Source organism: Ptychodera flava, chromosome 11 (genome assembly GCF_041260155.1).
Source record: "Ptychodera flava strain L36383 chromosome 11, AS_Pfla_20210202, whole genome shotgun sequence".
NCBI lineage: Eukaryota > Metazoa > Hemichordata > Enteropneusta > Ptychoderidae > Ptychodera > Ptychodera flava.
In genome coordinates, this window is record NC_091938.1 from 16,187,218 (window position 1) to 16,205,617 (window position 18,400).

The 18,400-nt window shown below is 39.9% G+C and overlaps 1 protein-coding gene across 1 annotated transcript in view; it reads left to right on the forward strand.

Moving 5' to 3' along the window:
• Positions 1-18,400, forward strand: part of LOC139143636 (progressive ankylosis protein homolog B-like) — a 30,624-nt gene that overhangs the window by 10,090 nt on the left and 2,134 nt on the right. Inside the window, exons 2-11 of the mRNA XM_070714131.1 lie at positions 2,438-2,525; positions 3,808-4,021; positions 4,606-4,724; positions 5,830-5,913; positions 6,981-7,151; positions 7,455-7,589; positions 14,222-14,314; positions 15,207-15,296; positions 16,317-16,446; positions 18,052-18,175. Of these exons, the coding sequence (XP_070570232.1) occupies positions 2,439-2,525; positions 3,808-4,021; positions 4,606-4,724; positions 5,830-5,913; positions 6,981-7,151; positions 7,455-7,589; positions 14,222-14,314; positions 15,207-15,296; positions 16,317-16,446; positions 18,052-18,175 (1,247 nt within the window). The 5' untranslated portion in view covers position 2,438. The remainder of the gene's footprint in view (positions 1-2,437; positions 2,526-3,807; positions 4,022-4,605; positions 4,725-5,829; positions 5,914-6,980; positions 7,152-7,454; positions 7,590-14,221; positions 14,315-15,206; positions 15,297-16,316; positions 16,447-18,051; positions 18,176-18,400) is intronic.

The following is an 18,400-nucleotide window of genomic DNA, read 5'->3' on the forward strand; positions in this document are numbered from 1 at the left end:
CATATGACTTCAGAAATGTGCCTGTCTTCAGTATCTCTATAGTATCAGCCCTCCCTGTTGTTAATTCTGTTCCTATTCCTTATCTTGAAGTTTTAATTCCATTCTCTCTGTAGGGAAGGCTATTTTTTGAAAAACGTTAGCCTTTCCCTTTGTTAATTCTGTTCTAATCCCTTATCTTGTATTTTTATTCCATTCTTTTTATAGGGTAGTTTATTTTTGAAAAACACGTGCTCTCATTGTTAATTCTGTTCCCATCCCTTATCTTGTATATTTAATTCCAACCTAAATAATGCTAAAAGATACAGCTACAGTTCCTCTTTATACAGTCGGTATATTTTTGAAAAAACACAAGCCTCCCTGAATATTATGTTTCGAGCCCTAATCTGTATTTTATGTGTGTCTTGAAATATTATATAGCAGCAATCAGTATGACTTCAAAATTGTCTATATGACTTCATATGTGTCCCTTAATTTTGAGGTAGGTATATTTTTGGAAAAACAATAGTCCTCCCCCGTGTTAATTTTGTCTCGAGCCCTATTTTTTTTTAGTTTTCATGTCCATTCACGTATTTAAAAGCAGCGATTATTATGACTTCAAATGTGTCAATTTATAGACTAGGCATACTCATATAAACACTAGCCCTCCCAACTGTTACACTGTAATTCTGTCTCCAGCCCTAATCCTGTATTTTGATATCCAACTTGAAGTATTCAATAGCAGCAATTAGTATGATTTCAAAAGTGTCCGTTTAACTTCAAAAGGGTCCCATTGTGGGATAGGTATTGTCAGACTTGAGTTTTAATCCTCTATATCGCACTGCACTTTTAGCATTAGGACATGTTTGAGGTCTCAAGGTAGACTCGGTTCAAGTCGGTGAATTTAAAAAAATTAAATCATTTATAATAGTTTCCCTTGTGTCTCTCCTATTTCGTATAAACCTATCCGGAATTTGGCAGCTCACGCCAGGTTTTCCCAGCGATTGAATGCGTCACGTTTGAGTCTGCGCAGTAGTGAGTTAGTTTCTGCCGGAAACTCCGCTGTATAGCGTTCACCCTACTCATTGCGTCCACTCACGCGCACGTTTCACATGAAAGTAGAATACAAATCATTGCGTTCACTCGTGGCCACTCAAACATTCACAAATCACAGACTTGAACCAAGTCTGAGTCTCAAGGTAGTATGCGCCTCGAAAGTAAACGACTTCAACTTTTGCTCCAATTTTCCTCAAGGAATATGTTAAACCAAATCTGATTAAAATCAGATGTAGAGTACGGCGACGTCTACTTACGCGTACGCGGTATTCTCTTGCTGCCGCCTCGTAGTGAGAGGCGACAACAAGACAATACCGCGTACGCGTAAGTAGTCGCCGTACTCTACATCTGATTTTAATCAGATTGATGTTAAACCATTCTTTTTCAAAATCAAGAATAAAAAGCGGGGGTCACCGTGCAAATTTTGGTACAGTACCAAAATTTGCACGGTTGGAACTCATTTGGGGTAATGCGATGGTGAAGTTATGTCTGTTTAATCTGCAAATGTTTCAAAGTCATCTGCTTTTTCTTTTACATTATACACTTGTTTTATGAGTAATTTGTAATATTGAAACACTCGGCTATACGACACCTAACACTTTTCTGAAATTTCAAAAATATGAAAATCCAATTATCTCAAATTAATATTAGTTCCACTCGTGTTTACTTGAGAAACAAATTACTCAAGATTTACCGATATTTGAAATTCAAAATGGCTGCCATCCTTGTGTTAACTCTATGGAGAAAAAATAAAATTTTCTATTTTCGAAAAACTAAGCAGAGAAAAAGTTTTCTTACACCAACAGCTTTAAAACGAACACAACAAGTGATAGATCAGAAAAGAATTGAAAAAGTTTGAGAGTCCGAATATCTGTCCCTGAGGTGCATTCTACCTTTAACAGTCCTCCGACGGTTGTTGCTGCTGTTGCGCACTGCCCTACATTCTTCACATGTCAATGTTCGTACAAAGTGTAAATACTCATGGCCACACAGTACCTGTCAGTAAATAAGTTTTAAAAGAAGAATTTTGAATACTTTTTACTAGTTTCTTTCGTCTGAGAAGTTTACCAACGAAACAGTGTTTGAACCTTTGTCATAGACCTGTTTTCGAGAGTACGCCTTTGAATAAGATGTGTCATTCAAACGTGTAAACCTTGGCCGTGTACGCCATTCTAGCTTCAAAGCGTCGGACACTGAACAAGGGTACGCGAAGGCAAGTAGGGTCATTGCTTTCAATACATACGTTCAATTCTGACCTTTAATGAATTTCGAGTGTATGCCAACACGCGGATCAACATCAGTCGCCTACACTCGTCATAACAAGTAGTAGGCCTACAGTTCGATTTTGGGTGGTTCTACGACACCATCTAATTTTCATAAACATTTGAACGCTTTTATTCCAAAGGATGGCTGGGTTTTGGAGTTACTGGTCATTGGTAAAGTACCTTGCACCACTTGCCGTGACTTTCATCATACAAGACGTCGCTGAACAGGTAAACCATACATACCCTTTCCACACCTGTACTTAGTATGGGGTAGGATTCCATTTTTTCATCGTTTGTTGAACATAGTATTTATACTTTGAAAATACTGACATTTTTTTTAAATCTGAAAACGAAGGTAAAGTGGGCCATTACTGTTGCTGTTGCGGCAGCATGGTTGTGCTTTCGATAAAACTATACCTGACAGGTACAAAAAGTTTTCCTATATTATATAGCCATAGTTTTCGTCCCATAGATATGATTTCAGGGAACTGTTCCAGTTCAAGGTGTTTACGAATATGGCGGTAGAAGCGTCTCGCCTTTATCTCCATGGTACAAAGCAGAAACACGCCACCAAACGTTGCTGAACGAGAGAAAGAGTTTTCAGATAATTAGAATGGTCATTTGGAGCGTAAACATGTAAATTGTAAGGAAGAGTTCGTACCTTGCCAGGACAACAGCCAAGGTCAAGTCATTGGCACGATGCTCATTTTGCTATTTAGGTCATAAAGACCTGGGGGTGATTACTTTTTGCCGAAATCAAAGAATATTCCCTTTGATTATTCCCCTTTCCAGTTACGTTTGACAGTGCATAGACTAGCACTTTGTTTGATGTCTGTAGGTAAGCCATTCCACACTGTGGTACTTCGAAAGTTAAACCTTCCTTGACCAACTTTTGAAATAACAATCTTGGCCATCAGCAGACCGAGTATATTGGTCAACATGGCAATCGAGGGTAAATAAACTGGGCAAATATTGGGGACAACTCCCGTTCATACATTCATAAAAGACCCTGCGATAAGCATCTGAAGATTGGTACCGTCCGACTATTTTACCATTTATCACAGTAACATATCTGGAGATTTCCGTAATTTTTATGAAAAGGTGCAAGATCTTTTGAGTAAATTTTCCTTTCATGGCATATCTACAGTAATTGAGTTACCTGACCTGCAGCTGGGCTGTGAACTATTGTATGTTCATCACACATGTTTTCTTCTAAAGGCACACAGTATGTGCTGATTAGCCAGGCATTAAAGTTGCCGACTCATATAATCATTGGTTAGAAAACCACGAAAGTCTCGCTGGTCTTAGGAAAGACAGCGGTCATATTGCCTTTCTGTCTAAATGAAAAGGGTCATTAACTGACACTCTGTGTTCTTGCAATAGTGGTGCGTCTCTCTGCCAAGACCGGAACCCCTTTGGTATGTTTTTCTTACAAATTATGGATCCATATGTATTTCTTAAGACCCGAGAGACTTTCTTGTGGCGTTCTTTGTGATTCTTTATCTTACAGGCCTTAGCCCGTGGCCTAACTTCGGCTGAAAATTCTACAGTTGTTCTCGCTAGTTTCGGGATCGGCTACAATCTGTTAAATGCTGCCCTTTGGCCAATAATGGAGATCAAACAGGTTGCGTTGGTGCTAGTACAGAATAGACGTGACGGCTTAGTGACATTCGGATGCCTTGCGGGTGTATATGCATCAATTCTGCTCTTTTCACTTCTTATAGGTAAGTAATTTTAACAGTTTATACACCTAAATCCGGATCTGCCACCTCGCCGAATATGGTGTTGAGGGAGAACACGTAATTTCCCCCAGATGTTGAGGAAGGGACGCCAAAAACCAAAGGCGACCTCTACACATCCATTGCAAAAAAGGAAAATGTCCACTCGAGCTATATACTATTTAAATTGTATTCGGTTCTTTGATGTATATTGTTGGAAAATGGTTAATATTTTGTCCACTGTTGACAAGTACATCAAAATACAGAATCTCTCTCTCTCTCTCTCTCTCTCTCTCTCTCTCTCTCTCTCTCTCTCTCTCTCTCTCTCTCCTGAACGCTCATTAATGCTGAAAACAAGCGAGCAATATCTCGATCATGTAACAGCAACAACAACAACAACAACAACAACAACAGCAACAACAACAATATTAATGTAATAATAACAATGATAAGTTCGAAATGCGCGATGAATGATGTCACATTTCCCAAACATTGTTTCGAAAGGCTGGAGCTTGAGAGGTTGAAAAGAGATGCAGCATGCTGTATACTGCTGAAGGAGTATTACTATTGTTTGTCATTACTTCCCTAAGGTTTCACTAAAGTCGGCTACTATGTCGTGGACAAGTTACACAGTGTTGAGGCAGACATTGGAATAACAACAAAACAGTTTATACTTTATATGTGTTTGTATCCGCTCCTTGACGGAACGGTGAGTATCTGTCACTGCCTTCATGATCGGCGCGATAAATTGTAATGCAAGTGTCGACAGCTCGGCGGTTATGGACACTTCGAAGATTTTGGCTACAAAAAAAAAACACCATGAGGCTGTGAAATTTTGTCTTAAAGGAAGAATGGGCCTAAAATTTATAATACACTTTAAAGAGGACAGCATCCCCATTTATTCATCACTTTGGCATGTTTGTCGTCATTTGTATGTTATCGATAGTGAACGCAGCAAAAGCAGGATGTTTTCGCCAATTTTACGAAAAACTATTGTAAATAAAACATCCCCGTATGTCGTAATTAGAATCTTTGTGCATTGTATGTGTCCAGTTTGTATACGGATCAACATGTAAATGAGATCTTGTTTTAATCGATGATTTTACTGGTGCTGTTGAACATCTGGTGCATTAACCATTGTGTGTGAAACTACCTGCGTAACAATTATGCTATTTAAAAGTAGTTTAAAAGCCACAGTACCATTGCTACAAGAGGATAATCGATTTTTGCCATATGCTTTTACTGTGGCTTTTCCCTAAAATAACCAAGAAGTTCCATTTTCGACCAGGCCGTTAATTCTTCATGTTCCCTAATTCACAAGATTGAATCACGACGGAGTCTACTCCATACTTAAATTAATCCAAGTCAATGCTACCAAAATTGAGGAACAATCTACCGACTCGATCCCCTAGTGTGACAAAGGTCGCAGTTAGATTCATGGATCATGAATTAAAATTATTGCAAATGCCTCGAAAATCAATCACTGAACATAGCACTAATCACCTTGATGATAATTTGGGCACTACACACATACCATGTTTCAAAATTTATACTTCACACATTTCTTCATAATTTTTTTTTTTAATTTTGAATACAAAACCCGCCACGCTACTGCATATCCTGAGAACAGAAGGCGACCACTAATAAAAGAGTTGTAAACAATGAATGACAAGTTTTGGCGCGCCGAGCCACCTTTGTGAGTCATCAAGCCTCGTTTTCAATTTTACACTTTTAGCAATCTTTCGGCCGGTAGATTGTCATTATTGACATGTAATCCGGTCAGATAAGCGGTATGGTATTCTTTGCTTCTGTAGGCATGGCTTCTTACCGGTATGTTGTTACGACGCAAGTGTAGTGCTACGGTGGGAAGTGCGTCAGTTGCCGATATTTTTACCCAGGTAAACATATTTCCGTCATCAATATGCTAGTATTTCAACTTAATCTTTACATGCCGTCTCTACCCGTCTTACATGATTTTTTAATCCGACGCTAATTGTTAGCAATACGCCTTATATTTGATCTTGAACACAATCAACGAATGCAATATTTTATACATTCTTAAATTCTCGGAAACTTTCTTTGAAATACATGTTGTCCATGCCACCAAACGATTTAAATTATCTACATATCAATAAGATTTAAAGCCCATTTTTATACATGCTATCATCAGAAAAGTTTGCAAACAGTAAAACGCATGAAAACTTCAAAAGCGCCATTGACTTCAAAACTGTTCGTTGATTGTTAATGGAACTTTATTTCCAAACAATCGAAGACCTCTTTTATGCATTAAGCAATAATGTACCCCGTTCCGGCCGATAATGGACGAAAGAAAACTTTGCACGACATAATGTACGAGGCGGAGCCGAGTACATTATGGAGTGCAAAGTTTGCTTGAGTCAATTATGGGCCGGAAGGGGTACATTATTGCTATAAATTATTATTTTATATATTTGGCGATGCTAATGAATTTGTAGATGTAGAAAACATCTTTGGCCACAATGCTGGATAATCAAATAAATTATCAGTAATAATGTGGGTGATGACACCACAAAATTTACTGGTCTTGACAAAGCTATAATATAATTGATATATATTTTATGCAGATGTTGATATTTATATCATCCATAGTACCGACCTGTGTTTTGATTCCATTTTGAAAAAGCACTCACTTTTATCAAACTTATAACATCAATATGTGAACACTTTGGAAGCCAGGGAAACTTTTAGGCATTAACAAAAGTGTGTTCATTCGTGTGCCGTTGGTTGGCCTAAAGAACTTTGAATACAGACAAATACGGCTCAGGGGTAGAGATTCCTATAACAGTTCCTTTGTGAGACTCGCAGTGATTTTGGGGTGTGCTACGCTTTCACCAACAGCCCATTTTTTCCCAAGTTCAATGTCGACGAAGGGAAATTTGTGATTTGAGAGATGTAGGGACATGACTACAGTCTGTTTCTCTTCCAGATTGGTGTTGTTGCAGGCTTACTGCAGACAAGCTTAAGTTTTGACAGGCCCATACTCATACCGGTTATCGCACTGTACGCGGGATGTCTCATGAGAATCTGTATACTAGTGGGAGGTTTTTGCAAATTCGTGTCCTGGAAAGATGAGTATTCGACTCGCCGTGATGAAATTGTAAGTTTTCGATTCAATATGTGGTGATCAATGTTTGCTCGCAAATCTGTCATTTCGTTCACGTGTATGTCACGTGATTTGTGGCTTACGTGACAACTCATTCAATGATATCTGTCATCAATAGGCGATGTGACCCGCGGCAGACTGTTCAATTATAAATTAAAAGTTAAAATTTTCAAGACTGATTCTTTCGTTAAAATATCAAAATGTGTGATAATAGTACTTGCATATGGTTCTCATGCCATGTTTCGTGTAAATCTTATGCGGTAAGTTCTTTCGTCACGTTTAAACATTTCTTTTTAGAGAGATAGGTTGTCGACTCGTAAGGTGTTAGGGTTGTGGTGGCCGCTGGCTTTGGTACGGTCCACTCAGGGTATTAGTCGACCGATCACCAATCTCTTCGTTGCTAGAAGCTCAGAAGACGAGATGGCCGTCAAGGTGAGAAAAGCGACCATAATTTAATGGGGTATCCAAGTTAATGACACTTTTATCGTATACAGTGAAGGATGTTCCATCAGCTCCTTGAGCAAAACTAAGTATCACGCAAACATAGTGACTGTTAGGCCAAAAAAACAAAAAGAAATCTTTCTGGTCAGCGCGCGCGTCACTTGAACAACAGCTCGTCACCCTTTTTTTTCTGTTTGTGGCCGGCGGCCATGGCTGACACCAAACCAAAATGGCTGAAGAGAAAGAGAAAATTCTTTGGGGGCATGATCAGTGACTGCATGAACAGTACATATGTGATTATATTGATAAAACTATAAAACTGACCCTCCTCCCTCCCTTGAGGGAAATAAAATAAAATAAAATTCGCGTCGCCGCACCATTTTTAAAGGAAGACCTGACCAGAAACATTTCTTTTTTTTTTAGCCTTACATTGAATTATTCCAAATCGGAATTATGAGTTCCATTGTACAGAAACTGGCCTGTCGGAGAAAGTGCAAGTGCGGAAATGCCCTTATAGGGGTTTTGCGAACAGAGGTAGTACGGCGCAAGGGCCCTCGCATGCTTGATCCACCCAGTGTCTCCGTATGCCGACCGACCCAGCTGTCACATGTATATTTTGATGATGACTGTCTTCGTTTGGACCCGGTTCCGAAATTAGCGGCGCGATCGCTAGGTGTCGACTACCAGGCGCCAAATGTAAAATAATTATTTTACACATTAGAAGAACATATTCATACGAAAAGGGTGTATTTGCATGCATTTATCAATAAAAATTAACTACTATAGCATAAGTATAAATAAATCAATACAGACATAAGTAAATACATATATGAGTGAAAAAACATACATATATGTGAACCAATTCACACAAGACATGAAGACAGACACATACATACATACGTGCATACGTACGTGCATACATACATACATACATACGTACGTGCATACATACATACATACATACATACATACATACATACATACATACATTCATACATACATACATACATACATGCACTCACGCACGCACATACATACGTGCATGCATACGTGCATACGTACGTGCATACATACATACATACATACATACATACATACATACATACATACATGCATGCATGCACTCACGCACGCACGCACGCACATACATACATACATACATACATACATACATACATACATACATACATACATACATATACACACATACAGGATCGAAAAGTTTACATGAGGGGAACGAAGTACGCATGCGTATATCCAGTCGCACACACACACACTCACACACACACACACACACACACACACTGCTACTCGGAAAAGTTTACATGAGGGGGAACGAAATACGCATGCGTATATCTACTCGCACACACACACTGCTCTGAAAAGTTTACATGAGGGGGAACGAAGTACGCATGCGTATATCCACTCGCACACACACACTTACACACTCACACACACACACAACAAACACAACACACACATTGCTACTCTCTCTGAGATACACACACTGACGCGACGATCTGCAGGCCCGGAAGTGCCACACCGGGGAGCTCACTCCTAACTCGGACTCTACGTACCTCGCGGCGTCGAAGGCTAGTGACGATGACAAAGATGTGCGACACTTTTTCTCTTTCTTGCCTTTGTGTCGTGAGTCGGGTTCGTACAGGGCTTTACACAGCGGTAAAGTGGTAGCCGGCCTGAGTAATACTACACTGCTTAGAGGCCCCGTAAGGGTTTCTGACTTAATGGTACCTGCCATGCCGGCGAAGTTCTGCTGGGGTTAACGGCCCAACCCAGGGATCGTGTATTACAGCTCTCTGCCATTCGGCTTATATTCTTTAATGGTTAAATACAGCATTCAACAGGAACTACAGCAACAGCTTACTGGAACTAAAGCAACAGCTTTACTGCTAAACTCTCTGCTCTCTAAACTCTCTGCTTACTCACAGTCGTTTGGAGAGCTATTCAGCGCTGGGACTATTCGCCCCATAGACGAGTGTGTAGAAGCGAGAAATACCCCAAGTCTGGAAACCGAATGGCTATAAAAACCACGCCATGTCACATTCCGTGTCGATTTCACTGTGAAAATTAACAAGTTCATCTATCATGCAACCGTCGATTGCTCCCTATCATTCTAAAATTTCAAACCTGATACTTTATCTGATTCAAAAACGCTCGTTTCGTGTAATTTTTGGCCGAATTCGACGGACACCTCACCAAAACCTGGGGGTGAGCAACATTCCGGTCACCTCTTGGGTCCCTCCACTTTACTGACGTTGGCGCCGCCTACCCATGAGGGATGACTGGAATGTTGCTCACGCTTATGTTTTGGCCAGGTTTATCTCGAACTCAGCCGAAAATCACAGGAAATGAGCATTTTGTAAGCAGATGAAGTATCAGGTATGAATTTCGTGTGATTTTCGGCCGAGTTCAGAAGACACGTCGCCAAAACATAAGGCATGAACAACCTTCCAGTCACCCCTCATGGGTACGCGGCGCTAACGTCAGTAAAGTGGAGGTGCCCAACGTCCACTGTGAGGTGACCGGAATGTTGCTCACGCTTATGTTTTAGCTACGTGTCCGTCGAATTCGGCCGAAAATCACACGAAACGAGCGTTTGTGAAGCAAATCAAGTACCAGGTATGAATTTTGAGAATGCTAGGGAACGGTCGACGGTTACATGATAGATGAACTTGCTACTTTTCACGGTAAAATCGAACGTCGAAGATGACATGGTGGCACAATCCCTATACGAAATAGCCATTTCATTCCAGACTTGGGGTATTTCTCGCTTCTGCACACTCGTCTATGGGGCGAATATAGTCCCAGCGCTGAATAGCTCTCCAAACGACTGTGGCTTACTTTACTCAGGATCGTACGTAGCTCCACTCAGCAGGGAATGAATGTCTGGAATGCCAAGTATGCCCACTGGAACTAGACAGCAACGGAGTACGGAGAACTGGAATTTTCAAACTAATATTAAGAGCCACTGTGTATTTTCTAATAAACTCATTTTCACGCCTACGACATTTCAGTGCCTGATGTACAAGGCAGTGGTATTTTTTTACGAATTTTCATTAGTTCTACGCGTGAATTTTTGATCGAAAAATTGATGCTTTGTAAAGTTTGGTCAAACATCAAATGTATTCACTTTTCCCCGGACGTTTTTTGATGAAAGTCATATGGTCAACCCGGTCAATGTAGTATCATTCGACTCTTAATGGTACGAAATGTGTCAAACTGTCATCCGACCCCTATCGACCCCTAGCGTTTTCACGTAATGGGGGCTTTCTTTCTGCCTACTTTTAGTGATTTTCTAAAATGTGGACGCCTTATGTAAACATAGCCAGGCCGTCAGGCCTGCAGTTGAGGACCGGGGCAGCAGGTCACCTCGACCCCTGTCCGTTTCGACCCAAGTAATTCACACCCTCTTGTCGTTGTTTGTGGTCAAATCAATCCCGGTGCCTTAGTCACTTCGACCTCAGTCAGTTTTCATGTTACATGTACCTGACAACGTTTTACTGAGTACATTATGCAACTTGTTTCTGTGAGAAAAACTGCTGGCTTCGCTACAACAATCCACGGGGTAGCTGTGATATCGCAGCGGTACTTGTGGCGTGTCGAACGCGCTCGGGTCATTGGTTTGGGGTCATCGCCACAGTCCCTGTGGCGATGACCCCAATGACTCGATCGCGTTCGCCACGAGGACCGCTGCGGTATCACAGCTATCCACGGGCGGTGAACACTCTGATACTTGTGGGAGGCCTGGGGTACCCGGCCCCATTGTCATTTACTGACTGGGGAACGTGTCTCACTGAAGTACGGATGGATAAAGCATGTCATTTACTGATTTTTGGAAATAAAGCATTCGTCATTATCGCAATTGCTTGCCATATGCGGCAAGATTGGATGAGCGAGGCCGGTCCGCTCGCCTTGGTGTCTTGACGCCAAATGAGCCTATTTCCGGTTTAGGCGTTGGGCTTACAGCAATGCATTATAGGATATCTTCCAGGGCGGCGTGGATCAGTGTGTGTGTGTGCGAGTAGATATACGCATGCGTATTTCGTTCCCCTCATGTAAACTTTTCAGAGCAGTGTGTGTGTGTGTGTGTGCGAGTAGATATACGCATGCGTATTTCGTTCCCCCTCATGTAAACTTTTCCGAGTAGCAGTGTGTGTGTGTGCGAGTGGAAATACGCATGCGTACTTCGTTCCCCTCATGTAAACTTTTCGATCCTGTATGTGTGTATATGTATGTATGTATATATGTATGTATGTATGTATATGTATGTATGTATGTATGTATGTATGTATGTATGTATGTATGTATATGAGTGTGTGGGTTTGTGTGTATGTGCGTGCGTGCGTGCATGAGTGCATATGGGCTATGTATGTATGTATGTATGTATGTATGTGCGTGCGTGCGTGCATGAGTGCATATGGGCTTGTGTATGTATGTATGTATGTATGTATGTATGTATGTATGTATGTATGTATGTATGTATGTATGTATGTATGTGTGTATGTGCGTGCGTGCGTGCATGAGTGCATATGGGCTATGTATGTATGTATGTATGTATGTGCGTGCGTGCGTGCATGAGTGCATATGGGCTTGTGTATGTATGTATGTATGTATGTATGAATGTATGTATGTATGTATGTATGTATGCACGTAAGTATGTTTGTATGTATGCACGTACGTATGCACGTATGTATGTATATGTCTGTCTTCATAGGTCTTGTGTGAATTGGTTCACATATATGTATGTTTTTTTCACTCATATATGTATTTACTTATGTCTGTATTGATTTATTTATACTGATGCTATAGTAGTTTTTTATTGATAAATGCATGCAAATACACCCTTTTCGTATGAATATGTTCTTCTAATGTGTAAAAATAATTATTTTACATTTGGCGCTTGGTGTCGACCATTTTTCTCACATTCCTGGCCGCTTGGAGTGCGGGATCTACGGTGTGGGAAAAATCGATCCCACACTTTCAGACATCGTCCCACATTCTGCAGTAAATATTACACGAGCTCTGATTGGATGATAAACAGTCTCTTTCATTCCACGCATAAAATGTTATCCATTGGCACGACGAGTAACACACGGACCGGAACTACAAAGTAAGCAGGTCAGAGTACAGTGGCAGACGACAGAGTTGTCACGATTTTGGATAATGTTGTACGTGTCCAATGTGAATTTAACGCATTTTGTGGTCATGTGAGAAAAAAGAATCTCACAAACCAAGGGCCTGGGATCAGATTTCTCACATTCGTTGGGGATATTTTGTCTCACACTCGCCTGCAGCTTGTGTGAGACAAAATATCCCAAACTCGTGTGAGAAATCAGATCCCAGGTCCTTGGGGGTGTGAGATTCTATTAATCTCCTCTCAGTCCTACATTAAATTCATGTACTGTTGGTTGCAAGATGGGGAGGGGGACGTAGGGTGATGGCAACCGCATCACTTGACTGATATCATTCCGCAATCGGCCTATGCTATGTCATGGAGCGTTGAGGTTAACTTTCAGTATGAATAAAGTCAATATTAAGTACTTAACACAAATTTTGACAATTTGAAGGATGTTAATTTAACATTTAGTCGGACAGTAGTAGTGAAATATGCGTTGACGAGGAAATAATTGGTGCTTTCCGTTTTTGTAAAAACTATTTCAACCCGTCTCCATGGGCCGTAAAAAAACGTCGGATCAAGCTCAACATTGCAAATATCTTGACATCAGCTGATCAACCTGTGGCTTAACATTGAAGTTTCCGATGCGTTGGCGAAAGCAATCTGAGTATAGCGGTCAGTCAGTTCCATTGCTGCCTTGCGTAAATGGTCACAAACTTGTCTCAACGACTTCAGGTCGAATGCACAACAGGGACAGACAGTAGTACTCTCAAACTTTTACAATATTCTTTTGGCCTACCACTTGTGGGGGCACATTTTGAAGCTTATATATGGAGTAAATAAAGTTTTCACCGGCTTAGTTTTGCTAAAATCGGGAATTTTATTCCCCTCATAGAGATAGCACAGGGATGGCGGCCATTTTGAATTTCAAATATCGGAAAATATTGTATATTATTTTGTTTCTCTAGTGCCAAAATTTTTAGTCTTGATTTTGAAAGAGAAAGGATGGAAGTTTGTTTGAGCAAAGATTGAGCAAGAGTTTAAATCTTTCAATTTCTAGGCGCGAAGTACAATGTAAACTAAAAAGTGACTTCCTGATGTCTGAGTATGTCCTAGTTTTTAACGCAACACTTGACCTTCAGAGAACACTATGGCCACTCCAAATCAACTGACGAATCTCAAGCATATGCACCGTCCCTGTTGCATATTTTGACCTGGGTTAATTTTCGAATTTTGATATTGATGGGTACGGTAGTGCGAAATGTAAGTACATATTTTGCTACATGGCCTTTCGAATTTTTATGACTTTTGTGCAGGGGGTGGGGCTGCGGTAAACCATTGTTTAAAGAATAAGATATTTCATCCCCGAACTCTATCGATTATTTCTTAGCACCATCTGTATATCTAATGGTCAAATGTCTTTTTTTTCATTCCTTATCCACAACGATGTTGATGACATACGAATATGTTTTGTTGCCAATTTCAGGAATTGGCGGTATTGACTTTGGTCTATCCGGTCGGACGGGTACCATGGGGATGGCTTAACGAATTGAAGACGGTGGTTCCAGCGTTTCTTAAGGTTTGTTTAACCATTTGGAACTGTTGGTGAGTAACACACTACGAACAGTTCCTGTAGCGATAAAAGCTCGCCATTTTGAACGAAATATTTACGGTATCTCAGTATGTTCGCCTGCTTACATCCACACCTGAAGACAGAAAAAAATACTGCTAGAGACATCAGGGGATCTATTCACTGGAATATCAATAGACGAAGTTATTTGTGCGCAGCGTTTGATAATATTTTCATTATTTGGGTTCCACATAACAAGTATATATTTCTATTCTTCTTCCTTCAGTATATTGATACACAAAGAATTCAAAGTATTTGAGGTCTTCAACGTCAAAGTTTTGAAAAGTGAATTCTGATGCCATGAATGCATTATTCCAACCTGGTTGCCTTTTATCCTACATGTTACGGTTGAACTATCATTGACGTCCTATCCATTTCCAAAGATTTCCTCCAGGAGTTTGTTTTAAGGTAGTCTGCACCTCGAAAGGGAAAGACTTAAACTTTTGCTCTAACTTTCCTCAAAGAATCTTTCAATCATTCTCTTTCAAAATCAAGAATAAAAATAGGGGGTCACCGTGCAAATTTTGGTACTAGAGAAACAAATTACCCAAGATTTACCGATATTAGAAATTCAAAATGGCCGCCATCCCTGTGTTAACTCTATGGAGAAAAATAAAAATTTTCGAATTTCGAAAAACTAAGCCGGTGAAAAGTTTTCTTTCACCAAGAGCTTTAAAACGAACCCCAACATTTGGTATATCAGAAGAGAATTGTAAAAGTTTGAGAGTCCGAATATCTGTCCCCGAGGTGCGTTCTACCTTAAGATATGACGAATCAGATATGTGTAGCTTTTTTGTGGCTTATCTTTAATTTGTGCTTCCATCGCATATTCCAAAAATAGGAGCCAGAAGATTCGAGAAATCAAGCAAGCCAAGTAACAGCGAGGAACATACGCATCTTCACTGTATGCTGCCTAGCATTTGCAATGACGGTAAGTACCATACCACTCCTTCCAAAAAACCAATCTTTCTGTCAAGGCTGCAGGCCGCTGTTACCATTTATGCCGTAACACATGTATTGGTCGTTTCCTTAAAGCTCCATAAGCTGTATCTTTTGGCTATTTTTTCAGAACTTTTGTTCTGTGGTTTCCCTACACTTTCTGCATTGAATCCGTAAACTGTAATTTAATTCCAAGCATTTAGCATATCAACATAACGTATATGAGTATAATCTACATTGTTATTGTTGAAAATTGTATTCAAGTCCAGACTAGAATTCATTTGTAAACAATAAACAATGATCACTACATACATACAAGCTGTGTTGACAAAAATAATACTCGAAATTTCAGAATGACAAACGGATTAGGGTCAGAGACGGTAGTTGAAACTTGCCACAAGTTACAGCTTATGTCCCTTCAATTTTTATGTTCTGTGCCTTTCTTCACTGCTGTAGGAGGTTGTTACACCACTTGACATGTGGTTTTTATAATTGCCATATAATGATTCCCAGTGAAGTACCATTTCCGTGATTTTTGTTCCATAATTCTTGAAGTCTTGCAAAAGTTCGAATGTGAATAGTAAGGGTAAATTTCCCCTCTGCATCGTCAGGTATAAGTTCATGGAGATGGTGCAATAGCGTAAATGAAAGCAAAGGACATTTGGTAATGCTCATGTGTGTTTGCAAAAATTTGTCTTTCCAATATAAGAAAATGTCATACCATATGGTCGACTCTGTATTAAATTCACCTTTTGCCTGGGAGCCGCGTATCTCCAGCATGCTTGGGCCATTTGTCCTCTCGATATTTTTCACCTCAACGACAGAACACTGCGTAATTATAATTTCAAATCAGCCCCAAAGTCATGATCCCGTGTGGAATAACCGATCTCTACCAGGATTCTACATTAACTGTGTTGTCAAGTAAAATTTAGAATATCCTCAGAGCACGAAATAATAACGTACACGAAATACCCCGGTGAAGGAATGAATTGTAATTTTATTTGATTTACAGTTGAGTTTTGTGGTACTTTGGATTCCCACGGTTTTGACATCATTTCTGATCACAGTACTCAACATACAACCATGGCTTGCAGAATTATGTATTGTACCAATGAGGATATTCACATTCTGTGCAATTCCAGGTAGTCACAACTATCTTTTTCTCAAACATGTAATTTCTTCATAAAAACCAAGTAAACAAACCAACGGATCAACAGGGAAAGAAATCAGAAATACAAAATATAAGTAAAACAACCCAAAAGAACTCAAAAATATAAAAAAGATATACACACAATCCAACAAACAGGCAAGGCTGACTGTGAGGCTCCATCTCAACAAACGTAATGACTTTGCTCTACAGTGGTCTTGTTTTTCTGGCATACACATAGAGAGAGGAGAGCCGTTCCATGGCAACCATCTTGCTGGAGAGAGAGAGAGAGAGAGAGAGAGAGAGAGAGAGAGAGAGAGAGAGAGAGAGAGACAGACAGAGAGAGAGAGAGAGAGAGAGAGAGAGAGAGAGAGAGAGAGAGAGAGAGAGAGAGACAGACAGACAGACAGACAGACAGACATACAGAGAGAAGAGAGACAGAAAGAGACAGAGACAGACAGACAGAGACAGAGAGACAGAAACAGACAGACAGAAACAGACAGAGGAGAGGGTATTCTGTGCTTGGGTGCCTTTTTTGACAGTGGACAAAATATTAACTCTTTTCCAACAATGTACATGACAGAGGACGCTTCTACAGTAAGATCATTACGTTCGTTAGTGAATAATCTTACAATTGCTCTATTGTACACGATTCACTTTGTTAGTTAGTGTTTTTATTCGTCTTTTTATTGCTTTTCTTTCCTTTGTCTATCTGTTTATTTGTTTGTTTACTTGTTTGTTCTTTTACTTTGTTTACTTGTTATTCGGCTTGCGGCCGTCGTGGTTACAAATAGAAGAAAGTGCTGTATATTACGGCATAATTTCTGCGGCTTCGAGACTTTTCCGATGAAAATTCTTTGTTTGCCATCCTTGGATTTTTGAAAAACCTACTTGTCAGCCATGGAAAAAAAACAAACACAGACAAAAAAACACAAGTGTATTAGCATAAGCTCGATTTTTATTTGGTTTCCTTTGGAAAAATACTATTTTTATTAATAGTGTTAACATGTGTTTGTTTTCTTTATTTTCACTGAAAACCTACCAGCACGCGGACGGCAAACAAAGAATGGCGACAGCCTAGCGAATGAATGGAGCTATCTCGAAGCAGCTGTAGATGCGAACTTTTTCGCAAAAGTGTCTTTACGTATCTGACAGGAAAACAAAAATTGCCATTTGCTAAAAAAACATAATCGCTGGTCATAATTGAATCCTGGAGATCTGGCCCAGTGATCGTATTTGGCTAAATCTAACAGAGATAATAGCACGTGCTTTTCGTACTTTTCCGCTGACCTTGCCTCGTGTATTTACAATTTGTCCACAAATTGAGATAATGTGCATGCGTCTTGGGGGCTAAGGGTAATATATTTGATGAAGTTCTAGGTGTGTGTATTTTATATTACTCTGTAGTAAAAGGATCGGAAGTTAACATTCTCTCTACAATGGCGTCCGTTGGAAAAGTCTTGAAGCCGCAGAAATTTTGCCGTAACATATATATAGCACTTTCTTCCAACTGATATTGATATAATACCATCCGATTTTTCAGTCTTCTCTTAGGAAAACAAACATTTTTACCCCGGCATTTTGTTATTTCCCTTTTCAGTGACGATACGAGCATATGTGACGTCATGGCTGTTACTCTACAAACAAACAAAGTTTTTGGCTCCAAGTGCCATGCTCAGAGTGGCCGTTTTGATCTTGGCATTGAAAGTACTGCCATTTTGTGGGTGAGTGTGATAGTGTGAACCCGCAGTCTACATTGTAAATATTATACTTCTGTGCTTATTCGGTAAATTTTTGATGATTTTTCGCAGCAGTTGGTTTGTCTGCAGTCGGGGGTTACGGTTTAGTTTGACTTTTCTAGCTAAGGCAAACAAGAAGTATAGGTAATAAACAAAACGTTTATTCATGTAAAAAGCCCTTTATAAAGGCGATGATATTTTCATTATATC